The 16,197-nt window shown below is 45.1% G+C and overlaps 1 protein-coding gene across 1 annotated transcript in view; it reads right to left on the minus strand.

Moving 5' to 3' along the window:
• The window catches only part of LOC137353543 (protein shisa-9-like), a 105,212-nt gene that overhangs the window by 40,582 nt on the left and 48,433 nt on the right, over positions 1-16,197 (minus strand). Inside the window, exon 2 of the mRNA XM_068019910.1 lies at positions 15,847-15,977. Coding sequence (XP_067876011.1) covers positions 15,847-15,977 — 131 coding nt within the window. The remainder of the gene's footprint in view (positions 1-15,846; positions 15,978-16,197) is intronic.

Here is a 16,197-nt window from a genome sequence, read left to right on the forward strand (position 1 = left end):
TGTCATTTCATCTCCCCTGCCCTCCGCCCTATCTCAGACCTTCCCTTTTGTTCTTCCCCCCTCCCCCCTTTCACTTGCTCAAAACCTTGCCCCAGTTCTGATGAAAGGGCATGGACCTGAAACGGTAACTCAGCTTCTCTCTCCACAGATGCTGCCGGACCTGCTGAGTATTTTCAGCATTTTTGGTTTTTATTTCACAATTCAAGCATCTGCAGTATTTTGCTTTTGTACAGTCTTCAGTTGTACTCATTTCAACCTTGGTGACCTGCATACGAACATACGAACTAGGAGCTGGAGTAGGCTATTCGGCCCCTCGAGCCTACTATAAGATCATGGCTGATCTGTTTCTGGACTCAACTCCACTTTCCTGCCTACCTCTGATACCCTCCCTTGTTTATCAAGAATTTATCCACCTCTGCCTTAAAAACCCTGTCTCTACCACTCTCCAGAGAAGAGAATTCCACAGGCTCACAATGAATACAGACCTAAACTGTCCAACCTTTCCTCATAAGATAACCCCCATCCCAGGAATCAGTTGAGTGAACCTTCTCTGAACTTCTTCCAATTCAATTATATTCTTTCTTAAGTAAGGAGACCAAAACTGTACACAGTACTGCAGATGTGGTCTCACCAACATCCTACACAACTGTAGCAAAACATCTCTACTTTTATATTCCATTCCCTTTGCAATAAACGACAACATTGCATTTGCCTTCTGAACCTTGACCCCTTGCTTGATTTAAAGTATGGTCATAAAAACAAAAACACTGCTAGAAATACTCAACAACTCAGGAGGAGTGAGGGAACAAAAAAAGTTTGAAGTAAAAGCTGTTCATCTCTAAGATCTCCTGGTTCTGATCAAAGCTCATTGACCTGAATCACTAACTCTTGTTTCTCGCTTCATAAAGGCTGCCTGACCAGCTGTGTGTTTCCAGCATGTCCTGTATCTTAATACATTCCACGCATTTCATCGCACCATCACCAACTTGCATTTATATAGCGCCTTTAACGTAGTAAGATGCCCCAAGATGCTTCACAGGAGCGTTTTTGAACAAAATTGCCGCTGAGCCACATAAGGAGTTATTAGGACAGGTTTGGTCAAAGAGGTAGATTTTAAAGAGCGTCTTAAAGGAGTAGCGAGGCGGAGAGGTTTGGGGGTAATTTTAACCTTGAGAAGTGGGCGGGTTTGTGTTGGATGGGGTCGGTTAAAGTCTTAAAAAAAAAATCACATTCCCGACCCAACCCTGCCCCCAACCCTCCCACTTCCAGCTTTAATTGAGGCTGAATGGTGGCTGGGAAACCCACATGCTCCAAATGAGGTGGGTTGGTACTTTAATTATGATAATGAGGCGGTGAGCGGGGAACCCCGGCAGCTCCATCCAGGCGAGGACTAGGCAGATCCAGGAGGTGAGTGCCTTTATACTGACCTCCTGGATCTAACATGCCTACCTGAGGGGCCTCAGCGATCAGGTAGTACCCCCTCTCACCATCGATCAACCCCACGAGGACTTCATTTCCACCCCCTCCCACAAACAGCCTCCAACCTCCACCTCACCAGACTTTTGATTCTACCCTCCCCCGCAGTGCTTCGATTCTACTCCCGCTAGGCCTCCAATTTTTCTCCCCCACCCCCAGCCAGCCCACTGATTCTCCAGCCACCCTCTACACCCCCAACGAGGCTTCCAGTACATCTGCATCGACACCTCAGTATCCATGCCCTCCTCCTGGCTTTAGGCCTCTGGTCCTCCCTCCCTAGGCCTCTCATCCCACCCTCCCTTCAGCAGGACTCTGAGCTTGACAGCCCACCTGATCAACTCCTTCCCCCCTCTGGGATCAAACCCTCGCTCGTTTGACCCCTTCCCCCAACCCAGTTACCCACAAACGTGCCCCCCCCCACAAATCAGATGACCATATATCAAATTTGACCAGAATTTGAAGTTGTGACGACAGATGTGATGAATGAACAGAATACGCCTGCTTTTTCCTCAACGCCCAACCGATTTCTACTTGGTTTATCTTCTTTTCAGCTGAGATGTTAAACTGAGGCCCCGTCTGATCTCTCGGCTGTACGTAAACGATCGCATGACACTATTTTGAAGAACAGCGGGGGAGTTTTCCCTGGTGTCTTGGCCAATATTTATTGCTCGGCTAACATCACTAAAAAACTGGTCATTATTACATCGCTGTTTGTGGGAGCTTGCTGTGCACAAATTGGCTGCAGTGTTTCCTACATTACAATAGTGACTATGCTTCAAAAGTACTTCATTGACTGTAAAGTGCCTTGGAATATGCTGAGAACAAGACAAGGTGCTATATAAAGACAAGTCTATCTTTTCTCTAGAGTGTCAATGATGTCTTTCGTACAGGGCTAAAAAAAACCCTGTTGCTTCTGTCAGTTCATGGACTGCCATCAGAATGAACAAATCCCAGTCTTTCTGGATTGACTAATGAGATTTATTGTTGGTTCACACTCTGTTAATGATACTGAAGTTGTGGTAATAAAATACTCCTTGTACATCAGGAATAGAGCTACTACTGAATGATTGGACTTAAACTCCGAACCCAAAACACAATTTTATATTAAAAATAACTCTCAGCTCTGTTGGGGCATTGTGGTTATGCTTCTAGACTATCAAACTAACAGGACATGGGTTCAAATCCCACACAAGGGAAGTATGAAATTAAAGTCAATAAATCTGGCATTTTGCGGCCTGTTGACAGGAAGAATGACGCAAAACTTGGATTTTAAAAGCCCAACCATTTCACTATTGCCCTTGAGGTAGGGGAATATCCCACCGCTGCCTTTACTGTCCTGCCTGTGACTCCAGTCACAAACTATGTGGTTAACTCTTAATGCCCCCCGAAGAGGCTTTCTCAGGGCACTAAGAATGGGCACTAAATGTGGCCTTGCCCAACTCCTCAGAGAAAATAAATTTACCCACGCTGTGCCTACCATTCCTTTGATCCCACACCCCCCCAACTCACTATCATTTTTAGTTCAACATTCATTTTTTAACCAATTCGATGCCAGCATGCACATCACTTAAAATGGCAGTCACCCACATCATGTAAAATGTCTGCTACGTTTAGCACTTGAAATGGCCGTAATGCATGTCACTTAAAATGGCTGCCACCATGGAAACCACTGAGACAGAACTTATCATTGAGATCAAGAGGAAATTGGAAGGGATTGAGAAATATGGTGAGAGGATAGGTAAATGGGGCTGAGAGTTAGAGAAAAAAGAATAGTTGGATTTGCTGGGCCTTATAATTCTTCTTCTTGAAAATTCTTATGCTTTTCAACAAAAGACAGCAAATGGTAATCATCATCAATACATTTAATAGTAGCAATCTATGATATTGTTCTTTCACCTCTGGGCCCACACAAAGGCTTGAGCCCATAATCTAGGCCAAAACTCCATTGCAGTACTGAGGAAGTGCTGCACTGTCAGAGGTACTGTCTTTCAGATGAGGCGTTAAACCAGGCCTCAGTGTCCACTCAGTTAAAAGCTTCCATGGCACGATCTTGCAGAAGGTCAGGGGACCTTCCAATATTTATTCCTCTGGTCCTCCCTCCCCAGGCCTTTCACCCCACATTCCCTTCAGCAGGACTCTGAGCTTGACAGCCCACCTGATCAACTCCTTTCTCCACCCCTCCCCCCACCCCCGGATTAAAACCCTCTCTCATTTGACCCCTCCCCCCACCTCAGTTACTGACAAATGTGCCCCTCCCCCCATTCAGATGACCATATATTAAATTTGACCAGAATTTAAGTTGTGACGACAGATGTGATGACCGAACAGAATACGCCTGCTTTTTCTTCAACGCCCAACAGATTTCTACTTAGTTCATCTTCTATTCAGCTGAAGATGGCCAGTATTTCTCCGACCAATATTTATCGTTCAACCAACATCATTAAAATAGATTATCTGGTCATTATTTCATTGCTGTTTGTGGGAGCTTGCTTTGCATAAATTGCCTGCCACGTTTCCGATTTTCCAAAAGTGACTGCACTTCAAAAATCCATCATTGAAGTAAAGGGCTTTGGGATGTCCTGAGGATGTGAAAGGTGCTACATAAATTCAAGTCTGCCTTCACGTCTTTCATTTAATAAATTTAAATTTCCCCACCAAGAAGAGTTTCATTCTATATGCTCGGGTCTGTACGGGAAATGAATTGCTGATGGGAGCAATTTTGGGAAAGAGTGAGGTTTCTGTCAGGACGTACGAATCTGTTTGAAATGATGGGATTATTGAAAACCCATATTGACATTCATTTAAATCATAATTTCAACTAAAATAAGGAACCCACATTGACCATGTCAGTATTGCAAGGGATAGATTGTAAATTGGGTAATTTTAGGGCTAAATATTTAAGACAGCGAACTTTACTTTAATTGTCTAACCTTGAACCAATTTTCTCCCTGTCTCTCCTGAAGTTGCTGATTCTTGCTGTTCCACAGACAACAGATGTTCTCCTTGTATCTTGGCCAGGTGGCCATCCTCCAGAGGTGAGGTGAGATGGTGATTGTTGACAGTTAACCAACCAAATTCAACAACAACTTGCATTTATATAGTGCCTTTAACATAGTAGAACCTCTCAAGGTGCTTCACAGGAGTGTTGTCAGACAAAATCTGACCCCGCATAAGGAAATATTAGGAGAGGCCGAAGAGGTAGGTTTTAGGGAGTGTCTTAAAGGAGGAGAGAGAGATAGGGAGGGGATTTCAGAGGTTAGGGCCTAAGCAGCAGAAGGCACGGCCGTCAATGGTGAAGAAATTAAAATCAAGGATGTGCAAGAGGCCAGAATTGGAGGAGCACAGAGATCTCAGAGGGTTGTGAGGCTGAAGGAGATTACAGAGATAGGGAGGGGTGAGGCCATGGAGGGATTTGAAAACAAGAATGAGAATTTTAAAATTGAAGCCTTGCCGGACTGGGAACAAATGTAGGTCAGCGAGCACAGGGGAGATGGGCGACTGGGACTTGGTGTGAGTCTCAGTGCTTGTGTTACCAGGCCATTCACTTAATTATCATTTCTCTAATGATAAAGGTTAAGAATAATGTCGTGTGATTGCCTTTAAGAGTGATGCCCCTTTAAGATCTTAGTATGCTAATGAACTAAGTGCCAGGATGTAGTCATGTGATGACTAGCCAGTCTCACTCTGTAACTGTAACACCAAGAGGCAGTTTCTGTAAATAGTTAGCTCTGTACTGTGTATAACAGTTAGTTGTAAATAAACCTGTTTGAGATCTTCAATCAACTGAACTCCACGCATCTCATTTATGCTGCATCAGACAACATAAAAATCTTCTCACTGCAAGTAAGGGAGGTACATTAATAGCATGGGAGCAACCACTACAAATTGGGTAATTTTTACAGGGCTAAATGCTCCTCACACAAGCTTAATAACAGTTTTCTGTGGCTTTAATTTGACCCCTTGCATCTTTGACCTTCTGCAACCCCCTGCTTTCTCCCTTCCTCTCCTGAAGGGGCTGCCTCTTACTGGAGTTCAGTTCCACCAACACTGGCCTACTCACCTGCACCGAGGGTTGCCAACTGGAGTTGAGTGTATTCCTGGAGATTTCATCACATGATTGCCTCCTGCCCACCCCCCCCCCCACACACACACACACACACACACTCACCATTGGCCACCCAACATGTCAATCTTCACGATGCCCCGCCTCCCCAAACCAATTGCAAAGCAAAAAGGCTTTTCATTACCCAATTGGATGATTTAGTCAAACAGCCTTTTCTGATATCTTTAACTAAAACACAGAACTGCTCAAATATATCGAGTATAGTCTCGAGGGATGAGTCTCGTTTTGCTACTTCCCCACTTGTGCTTAAAAATAGGGCAGCAGGGGAACTAAAATTAAGTTGCCGGTAGAAACGCCAATGGTAGCGCTTCCAGTTGTTGGGCACATCTGATTTGTGGTCGCCAGAGATCTGAGCTGAAAGAGGCAGGATCCTCAAACATTCCCAGGGGCCCCCCCTGTAAATAATGACCGACACCCGGGGACTCCCTGTAAATATTAACACACTCCCCGGAACCCCCCTATAAATACTGATACACTCAGGGGGACCCCCCTGTAAATATTGACACGCTGCTAGGGATCTTTTTTCTGTTGCCCGACAGGTAATAACAGTAACTGAAAGGGAAGCTGTGCCCTCACTGCGGAGCACAGTCTTTAATAGTTTACAGCAGCAGAGTTAATGTGCGAATACAGGAAAGTACAGAAGCCCAATAGGCCGGTGGTTCCCTTGGGATCTCCTCGCAGATCCTTTTGGGGGGCATATTTTACTGACCTGACCCGCAGGGATTGGGTCGGTCAGAAAGTTGTGGGGAAGCTACAGTTCAGGATTCCCTTCCACCCTGAGGAATTTGAACTCCACAGCATTTCCGTGGCATTCCCAAACGCTTCCCCTCCTGGCGGTCAGCCTGACTGAGAGGTTGGGCCTCCAGTCGGGTGGGGAGTTGGTCAGTGAAGGCCGCTGGAGCAGGCAGAGTGGGTGGGGGTGTTGTTTGATTGGGGTTTGGGGGGGGGGGATGGGGGGAGGGGATTGATTGGTGGGACGACAGGGGTCTGTGGCTGATCTGGTGTGTTTTTCTGGCACATTCCATTGTTTATTTCTGCTCCTCGTCGCGCTCTCTGTACCGCTTCTGAAAGATGCACACGTCTCCATGTTAGGCGAGGACAGAAACAGGCCTGGCTCTGGATGCCCCTCCCCCACCCCACTCCACCATGGTCAACTAGCGTTGGCCCTGGTATAGAAAGAATAGCCATGTGGGCAAGATGCTGACCCAGTGTTTGTGGAACTGCCTCCGAGCTGGACTGTAGCAGAGGAACAGCAAGAGGAGAAATGTCTTTCGGGGAGCTGTGGGGGTTGGAGGAGTGCAAGGAGGAAAGAAAACCGAGACAGTCCGCAGGGAAATATTTGTTTTAAGATTTTGTACAAATTCCCACCAGCAATTTTTTTTCAGACACTCGTGGGGTGAATGTATCTCAAGTCAAACAATTAGGAGGAAAGCCCCCGCATGCAGCCAGCTGGGTTACAGAGGAACACCTGTGAGAGCTCAGGCAGGAGAATTCTATGCTGGGATGTATAATATATAGGCCCAATGCACAAAGATTGACTAATTATACACAGGGATAGGCCAGAAAGGAAGTTGGCACTTTATCAAGTTTTTGTCATGAATGTTCAGCCTCCAGTGTGCACAATCCTCATCAAAGGAGAGCCGCCTTGTTTGAGCAGACAGCTATTAAAGCAATATAGTTAGCACCCATTTAAGTGTAGAGAGAGTGACAGGAGTCTTTGCTTCATGCCTGGGTGGCTGTGTATCTCCAGGGAGACCCCTGTGTCGCTGCTTGCGTGTTATCCTTGTTATTTGTCGCCAACCCTGACTCTCGGTTCATTTGGGATGGGGAGTTGGCACAGCCTGACTTGTGCCAGAGCGAGGTGGATGGGCTGACGGCGGGGATACACGGAGCAGAAAGGCTTGGGGTATCTGGAGCTTGAAACAAAGGAAGAATGTGCATTTATCAAGCACCTTTCACAGGGTAATGCCCGCAGTGGCAGGAGATAATTGGCTTTGAATCCCTTCAAACTGAGGCAACCTTCGTTCAATTAGTAAGACACTCCCTTCAGATTCGGAAGGTCATGGGTTCAAATCCCTCTCCAGGGCCTTGAGCACGTAACCTAGGCCGACACCCCCAGTGCAGTACTGAGGGAGTGCTGCACTGTCGGAGGTGCCGTCTTTCAGACGAGACGTTAAGCCGAGACCCGGCCTGCTCCCTTAGGTGGACATAAAAGATCCCATGGCACTATTTTGAAGAAGAGCAGGGGAGTTCTCCCTGGTGCCCTGGCAAATATTTATCCCTTAGTTAACATCACTAAAACAGATTATCTGGTCACTATCACATTGCTGTTTGTGGGATCTTGCTGTGCACAAATTGGCTGCCGCATTTCCTACAACAGTGCCTACGCTTGAAAAACACTTAAAAACGCTTTGGGACATCCAGAGGTCCTGAAAGGGGCTATATAAATGCAAGTCTTTCTTTCCTTTCTTAGGATGTCCAATGAATAGCCAGAACTACTTTTGATGTTTGGTCACTTCTTTTTGGAGTTAACCAATTTATTCGCAGCAAGGTCCCACAAACAACAATTATTGTGGTTCTGGCGATGCTGGTTCAGAAAGGAACATGAACCAAGATACCAGGAGACGTCCGTGCTCAGCTTTGAATCATATTGTGGGACCTTTGAAGTCAGTTGAGCAACTATCTCCCTTGAAAGGCAGCACTTCTGACAATGCGGCACTCCGTCAGGACTGCACTGAAGTGTCAGCCTAGATTATTCAGGGCAACAACTCCATGCCAGTGTTTATGCTCCTCATCGAACCCCCATCAACATATCCTTCTATTCCTTTCATGAATGAATAAAAAAACTCTCCTGTCCACACTGAACCTTTCCAAATTCTCCATTCCACTAACTCTTTCCTCTTCTGCAAACCTCCCTCACATCAGGGAAGTAATCTGACATTTCTGCCTCTGTGAGTATTTGGGGAGGTTTTCCTTTGTTCAAGGTACAACTTCAATGGCAGTAGCTGTTGCTGTTCAGGGTTTATGCTTTCTGATTTCAGAACCCATTTTGCATAATTCAAGTTGTGAGACTATGGGATCGAGAATCTTTTTGGCTTCTCAGTTTCCTTTCCATTCGTTAGAAAGGAATTGAGTCTTTATGGGAATAGGCCCCTGGCATTGGTAGCGGGGAGATCTGAGGGTGCTAGGAATAACCCGCAGATGTTGGGGAGATCTGAGGGTAATGGGAATGACCCCCAGATGGTGGGGGGGGGGGGCTCTGAGGGTGCTGGGAATGACCCCCAGATGTTGGGAGGTCTGAGGCACTGGGAGTGACTCCCAGATGTTGGGGGGTCTGAGGTGCTGGGAATTACCCCCAGATGTTCGGGGGGGCTGTGAGGGTGCTGGGAATGATCCCCAGATGTTGGGAGGTCTGAGGTGCTGGGAATGATCCCCAGATGTTGGGGGGGTCTGAGGTGCTGGAAGTGACCCCCAGATATTGTGGGGGGGGGGGTGTTCTGACTGTGCTGGGAGTGACTCCCCACCCCCCCAGGGTCTGACGATGTTGGGCTAAAGCTCCGAAAGTGCTAATAACCTTCTGGTTTCCAGCCCAGCTGGCCAATCTACATACATCGGCTGAGTATCAGCAGGATATTTAATCCTGAGGGTCCTCACAGCCACACCTAATCTTCTGTCCACACATACAGCCCAGAATGGTGCAGCACAGAAGGAGGCCCTTCAGCCCACTGGGCCTGTGCTGGCTCTCTGAAGGAACTACCAATCGGTTCCACCCTCCAATAGCTTCTCCTTTGAAGTTGAAATCCAACTCTCTTTTCAGGCAATGTATTCCAGATCATAACACATTGCGGCGTGACCAAAAAAATAATCATTTCATTTGTTTTTCTTTCCCCGATTGGCTTAAATCTGTCTTTCTAGTTGCCAACCCTTCAGCCACCACAAACAATTTCTTCCCCCATTAAAAACTCCTCATAATTTTGAACACATCTCAGATGAATTGTTGTTCGCCTACAAAGCCCCCCGCACTGTCACAAAGTATAACAAGGAATCTTTCTCCCTTCACATCAGAACATGTTTAATAAGCACTCCCAGTGGGCTGCTGTACTGTGGATCAATTCTGTTCTGGATGCTGGATTCTGTAACCTGGCCTGTGAATAATTTATAGACCCTTCCACCAAGAACTCGTAAGCAAAGGGATGAAGTGAGCAACGCTATGCTGTTAATGCTTTTTTAATGCAGCTAATGCATTCTGACTATCAGTCTTAGCTCAATGGGTGTTGCTGTCGCCTCTGAGTTAGATGGTAATGGGCTCAAGCGACAGTCCAAGGACTTGAGCGCAAAATCCAGGCTGACACTCCAGTGCGGCACTGAGGGGGTGCTGCACTGTTGGAAGTTCTGTCTTTCTGATGGGGGAAAAAAAACTGCCCCTCTCAGGTGGATGTAAAAGATGGCAGGGCACCATTGCAAAGAAAAGCAGAGGGAGTTCTCCCTGGTGTCCTGACCAAAATGCATCCCTCAATCAACATCACAAAAACAGATTATCTGGTCATTATTACCTTGCTGTTTGTGGGAGCTTGCTGTGCGCAAAACTGGTTGCCATGTTTCCTACTTTACACCCGTGATGACACTTCAAAAGTACTTCATTGGCTGTAAAGCATTTTGAGATGTATTGAGGTGGTGAAAGGCGCTATATAACTGCAAATTCTTCTTTCATGGTGGGAATGATGGGGGATGTGATGATGGGTTGAGACCAGAATGCTAGTTCAGGTTCTATTCTGATCAACACTCACAGCCCAATCCATCCAGAGGAAACCCATTTGGAACAGATTTCAACAAAATGTGGATCAAAATCAGTAAGATAGATAATTCATCCAGTGATTGAATCTAAACAAAAACAATCAACATAACACCAAACACCAACAGGACGCCCAATCACAATGACCAGAGTTTGGGGCAGGATGGAGTAACAGCTAGACTCAGAGCAAACTGTCAATTTACTCAGCAAGCAGAGTCTATTTAAACAGCACACTACAGCAAACAGTCTACAGAGTCTATTTGGCAATGCAATATGGCTAACAGTCTACGGAGTCTATTTAAGCAATGCACTAGAGCAAACAGTCTACAGAATGTATTTAAACAGCACTCTACAGCAAACAGTCTATGGATAAAGTCAATTTAAACACTCTACTACAGCAGTCTACAGAGTCTATTTAACAATACACTACTGCTAACAGTCTACAGAGTCTATTTAAACAGCACACGACAGCAAACAGCCTACAGAGTCTATTTAAACAGCGCAATACTGCAAACAGTCTACAGAGTCTATTTTAACAACGCACTAAAGCAAACGGACTACAGAGTCTATTTTAACAACGCACTAAAGCAAACAGTCTACAGAGTCTATTTTAACAACGCACTAAAGCAAACGGGCTACAGAGTCTATTTAGCAATGCAATATGGCTAACAGTCTACGGAGTCTATTTAAGCAATGCACTAGAGCAAACAGTCTACAGAATGTATTTAAACAGCACTCTACAGCAAACAGTCTATGGATAAAGTCAATTTAAACACTCTACTACAGCAGTCTACAGAGTCTATTTAACAATACACTACTGCTAACAGTCTACAGAGTCTATTTAAACAGCACACGACAGCAAACAGCCTACAGAGTCTATTTAAACAGCGCAATACTGCAAACAGCCTACAGAGTCTATTTAAACAGCGCAATACTGCAAACAGTCTACAGAGTCTATTTTAACAACGCACTAAAGCAAACGGACTACAGAGTCTATTTTAACAACGCACTAAAGCAAACAGTCTACAGAGTCTATTTTAACAACGCACTAAAGCAAACGGGCTACAGAGTCTATTTTAACAACGCACTAAAGCAAACAGTCTACAGAGTCTATTTTAACAACGCACTAAAGCAAACGGACTACAGAGTCGGTTTAAAAGGAGTTTCTATGAAATACAGCAGACAAAACTGCCGCAAAGTTTCCTAATAAAAGTCGGGTAATTTCACCAGCAAAAAACTGTGAGTGGAGGAGAGTTACTTAATACGAATTATGTGGGTAAACTCATTCCTAGTCACTTACAGTGGAGTGACCTCAAGGCGTGATTCACAGGGGAATTACACAATCACCTCCATTCTGCGAATACTGACACATTCTTGGGGAATCCCTGTAAATACTCACAAACCCCTGAGGACCCTCTGTAAATACTGACAAACTCCCTAGGATCCCTTTTAAATAATGACACACTACTCAGGACCCATTTTAAATACTGATACACTCCCTGGAACCCCCTGTAAATATTTGTCTTCTCTTACTGGTTGCTCCCTCAGTGACATCCTGCATGGATGCCCAGGTTTGACTGAGGTTTTGCGATGGAACTTCAAACCCAAGTTGTCTCTAAACGAACCCAGCCCCTGTGTTTCCGGCATTTATTCTCCAAACCCGGCCCAATCCGAGCACTGAGCGCGTCAGAAATGACAGTGAGAACATTTAATTTTCCGCTCAGGAAATGATCCCAAAGACTTGATTATAATTTGCAAATGTATAAAAGTTGCCAATAGCTAAGCGTTTTCGATTTCCTGTTAACTGTGAGAAACCAGTCAGTGGTAGCTGCAGCTGTTTGTTGTAATGACAGGGCAGTCCACGTTAGGGTCATAGTAATTAACAAAGGCAGCAGGCAGCAGCCAAGGTTGACTGGACTTCAATACACTGACAGGAAGCTACACATCTTGGGCCACCACAGATAACAGAAGTAATCATGTTGGACTTAAGGATTTTTTGCTCTGAGGGAGGGGCAGAGAGGCAATACAACAAAAACAACTCGCATTTATATAGCGCCCAAGTTGAAAAGTGCCAAGGCACTTCCACACGATTGTTACCAGACAAAAAAAAATGACTGAGCAAATGAAGAAAATATTAGGACCAAAAGCTTGGTCAAAGCGATAGGTGTCATGGAGGAGGACAGGGCGACAGAGAGGTTTTGGGAGTTTCGGGCCTAAGTAGGGCCATTTCAGATAGCCTCAGCTTTTCAGGGCCAGGGAGGGGAGTGTTCAGTTCAGCTATCCCTCCTGATCCCTAGACAACGATTGCTGCTGGATAGTGAATTTATATGGGTGTCCGATGAGGGCAGGATTGATCTCTGAGTCCGTGCATGGTCAAATAACTGCTCGCATTTATTGTCCGCTTTACACGAAAAGGAGACCTGCTGACACCAGTTCAACTATACCCGAGCAGGGGGCTGCACGTTCAGGAGAAGAGGGGAGAACGCAAACATTACTAATATTAACAGACAATCAGATACCGCATGGGCTTCAGGTACTGAGATACTGGGCCTCTCTTCCAGGATGTGCAGGTAAAAGTCCTGTGGGTAGTAATTACAATGCGTCTCACACATTTTTGGGGTGCAAAATGAGTGTCACCACGTTGAACTCAGGAGCGTGATGTTACGCAATTTAAGTGAGTGCCGCCATAGTAGTCCAGGCAACGAACAAAGACATCAGTTAAACTTTATAATCAAGGTCCGGCACCAGAATCAGGGCCCTTTCCTAGGTTTGGTGTCCATGTGCGCCTGAAATATCACTTCCCTAATCCTCCCGACACATCGAGGCAGTGTAACAGTTAATTATATGGTCTTGAAGTCCCCTTATAGTAACATTTAGCTTTTGCCTGTGGAGTAAGTTTCAATAATATAATAAAAGCAAAATACTGCAGATGCTGGAAATCTGAAATAAAACAAGAAATACTGGAAATACTCAGCAGGGCCTGGCAGCATCTGTGGAAAGAGAAGCAGAGTTAACGTTTCAGCTCAGTGACCCTTCATCATATTATAAATGTAACAGGTTTTAAGCAAATAAAGCAGGGGTGGGGCAAGAGATTAAAAAAAAAGGCAAGGTGTTGATAGGACAAGGTCACAGAGAACAACTGACCAGAAGGTCATGGAACAAAAGCAAACGGTATGTTAATGGTGTGCTGAAAGACAAAGCATTAGTGCAGGGAGGGTGTTAATTGACAGAAAAATGAACAGCCCTGGCCCCCTAGCACAAACATGAAAAAAAATGAAAAATGAAACAGTGGGTAGGCACAGTAGAAACAAACTAAAATAAAATAAACAAATAAAAAATAAAAATAAATAAAAAGGGGGGGCCCGTCATGCTCTGAAATTATTGAACTCAGTGTTCAGTCCGGCAGACTGTAGCATGCCTGATCGGTAAATGAGATGCTGTTCCTCGAGCTTGCGTTGATGTTCACTGGAACACTGCAGCAATCCCAGTAAGTTTCAATGTTCAGTTTAGTCAGAGGGAATTAAAAGAAATACCAGACAGAGACAGTGTTCGGCTGATAAGAAATTACAAAGCTAGGCACCTGCCTGAAAACATAAAAACGTAAGAAATAGGAGCTGGATTAGGCCATTCGGCCCTTTGAGCCTGCTCTACCATTCACTTCGATCAGGCTGATCTTCTACCTCAACTCCACCTTCCTGTACTATCCCCATATCCATTAATTCCCTCAGTACCCAAAACTCTATCCATCACTGGCTTGAAAATTCTCAATGACTGAGCAGACACAGCTCTCTGGGGTGGAGAATTCCAAAGACTCACGAACCTTTGAATTAAGAAATTTCTCCTCATCTCAGTCTTAAATGGCCAACCCCTTATTCTTGAGACTGTGACCCCTAGTTCTAGTCAACACAGCCAGGGGAAACATCCTCTCAGCATCTACCCTTAAGAATTTTATATGTTTCGATGAGATTACCTAAACCCCAGGGAATATAGGCCTTGTCGACACTTACTAATACTAATTTTTTAAGTTCCTCACTTGCGCTACACTCTTGGTTCCCCACTATTTCTGGGATGTGAAAGTCTGAGGAACATCATAGATCTGAAAGTCGGGGATAGTGTGAGCCAAGTTAAGGGGGTCTAGTCTGTATGCTGCAAGGACAGGACAATCAAATCAGTGTTGAGTGATAAATATGGATTACGTAATGTAGAAACATGTGGGTTCTCATGTAGCCAGAGTGGGAAAAAAAACAGGTTTAATAATGGGTGTTGGAACAGATACTTTGGAAATTATTCAAGGTCTGATCACCAAGTACCTCGAGCTCAGGAACTGTAATGCGTGAATTCTCCTGTGAACACATGAGCTATTGCTGTAAGTGGATGTGTAATTATTAGAAGTAGTTATCACTGTATGCTTAATTTCTGTGATAGTCATAAATGCGTTTGAACCTTATTGTTTGGAGGCTTTCCCCTGCGCTTCTCCAATCTTCCAAGAGGTGACTAATTAGGATAGTAGACAGCAGAGGACAGCAAAAGCTACAAAGCTACTTTATCTTACAGTCCGTCAGTGAACCTACAGTCTCAGCTCTCATTTAATGCAACTTCAGTCTCTCATAATAAGTAAGGAAATGGATGAAAACATCCCACTGGCTTGGTTAGCAGTCGCATCAACACTTTTCTTTGGTCAGCGCCACCTCACGTTTACATAGAATTTACAATGCAGAAACAGTCAATTCAGCCCAGCTGGTCCACGCTGGTATTTGTGCTCCACAAGAGCCTCCTCCCACCCTACTTCATCTCACCCGATCAACATATCCTTCTGCTCCTTTCACCCTCATGTGTTTATCTAGCTTCCTCTTAAATGCATCTCTAATATTCACTTCAACGTTGTCCTGTGGTAGCGAGTTCCACATCCCAATCACTCTCTGTGGAAAAATGTTTGTCCTGAATTCTTTACTGGATTTATTCGTGCCTATTTTATATTTATGGCCCCTAGTTTTGGACTCCCCACAAGTGGAAACACCTCTACATCTTACGTAAACGTTCTCACTTAATACACCTTCAGACTCCCATCATAAATAGGGAAAAGAATAAAATAGCCCCCACTGACCCGGTTACTTTAATTCGACTGTGCCTACAATTACATTTAAGCTTTACATTTACTAAAATTAAAGGACAGAAAGTGGCCATATCGGTGATCAACTTCCCAACGATAACCACATCGGAAAACTATCTTCATTATCCCAAAGACACACCTACCATATCGGTCTAAGGACAAATTCAAGTCAATGGTTTCGGGACTTAAAAATAGGACAGTAAGCACAGCACAGCCAGAGGTTCTTCCTACACAGGGCCAGGGAGCTCACCTTGATACAGGGATCACCTTGATGTTAACTTCTGAACCTTAACCTCCAGCATTGCTCGGCTGAAGCTTGCCGTCCAGCGAGGGGGGGTTACCTACCAGTACTGTTCCTCGACGTTCTTGGTGTCAGGCTATCAGTGATGGGCACCTGAACTGCTCCATGATTCCCATCACGTTCGATGTAATCCATGGTGGTGTGACCCTGCTGCTTCAGGAGATCGGTGAGGGCTCTGGAAAGAGAAGAGAGAAAACTCACTAGCATGCTCCGATTTGAAGAGATCGTTAACCTTCGTATTGTTTTTGGACCCTCCTCTCCTGACGTCTCGGACCCCCGGGGATTCGCAGTGGAGCCGTTGGGTGTGGGAACCCTGTCTGAATTATCCCCTCCCTGACACAATGAGTTAGCCCAGCACAGACTGAGAGGAGAACCTGAGATACTCTTGGCTGCAA

This window comes from Heterodontus francisci, chromosome 41 (assembly GCF_036365525.1).
Source record: "Heterodontus francisci isolate sHetFra1 chromosome 41, sHetFra1.hap1, whole genome shotgun sequence".
Classification (NCBI taxonomy): domain Eukaryota; kingdom Metazoa; phylum Chordata; class Chondrichthyes; order Heterodontiformes; family Heterodontidae; genus Heterodontus; species Heterodontus francisci.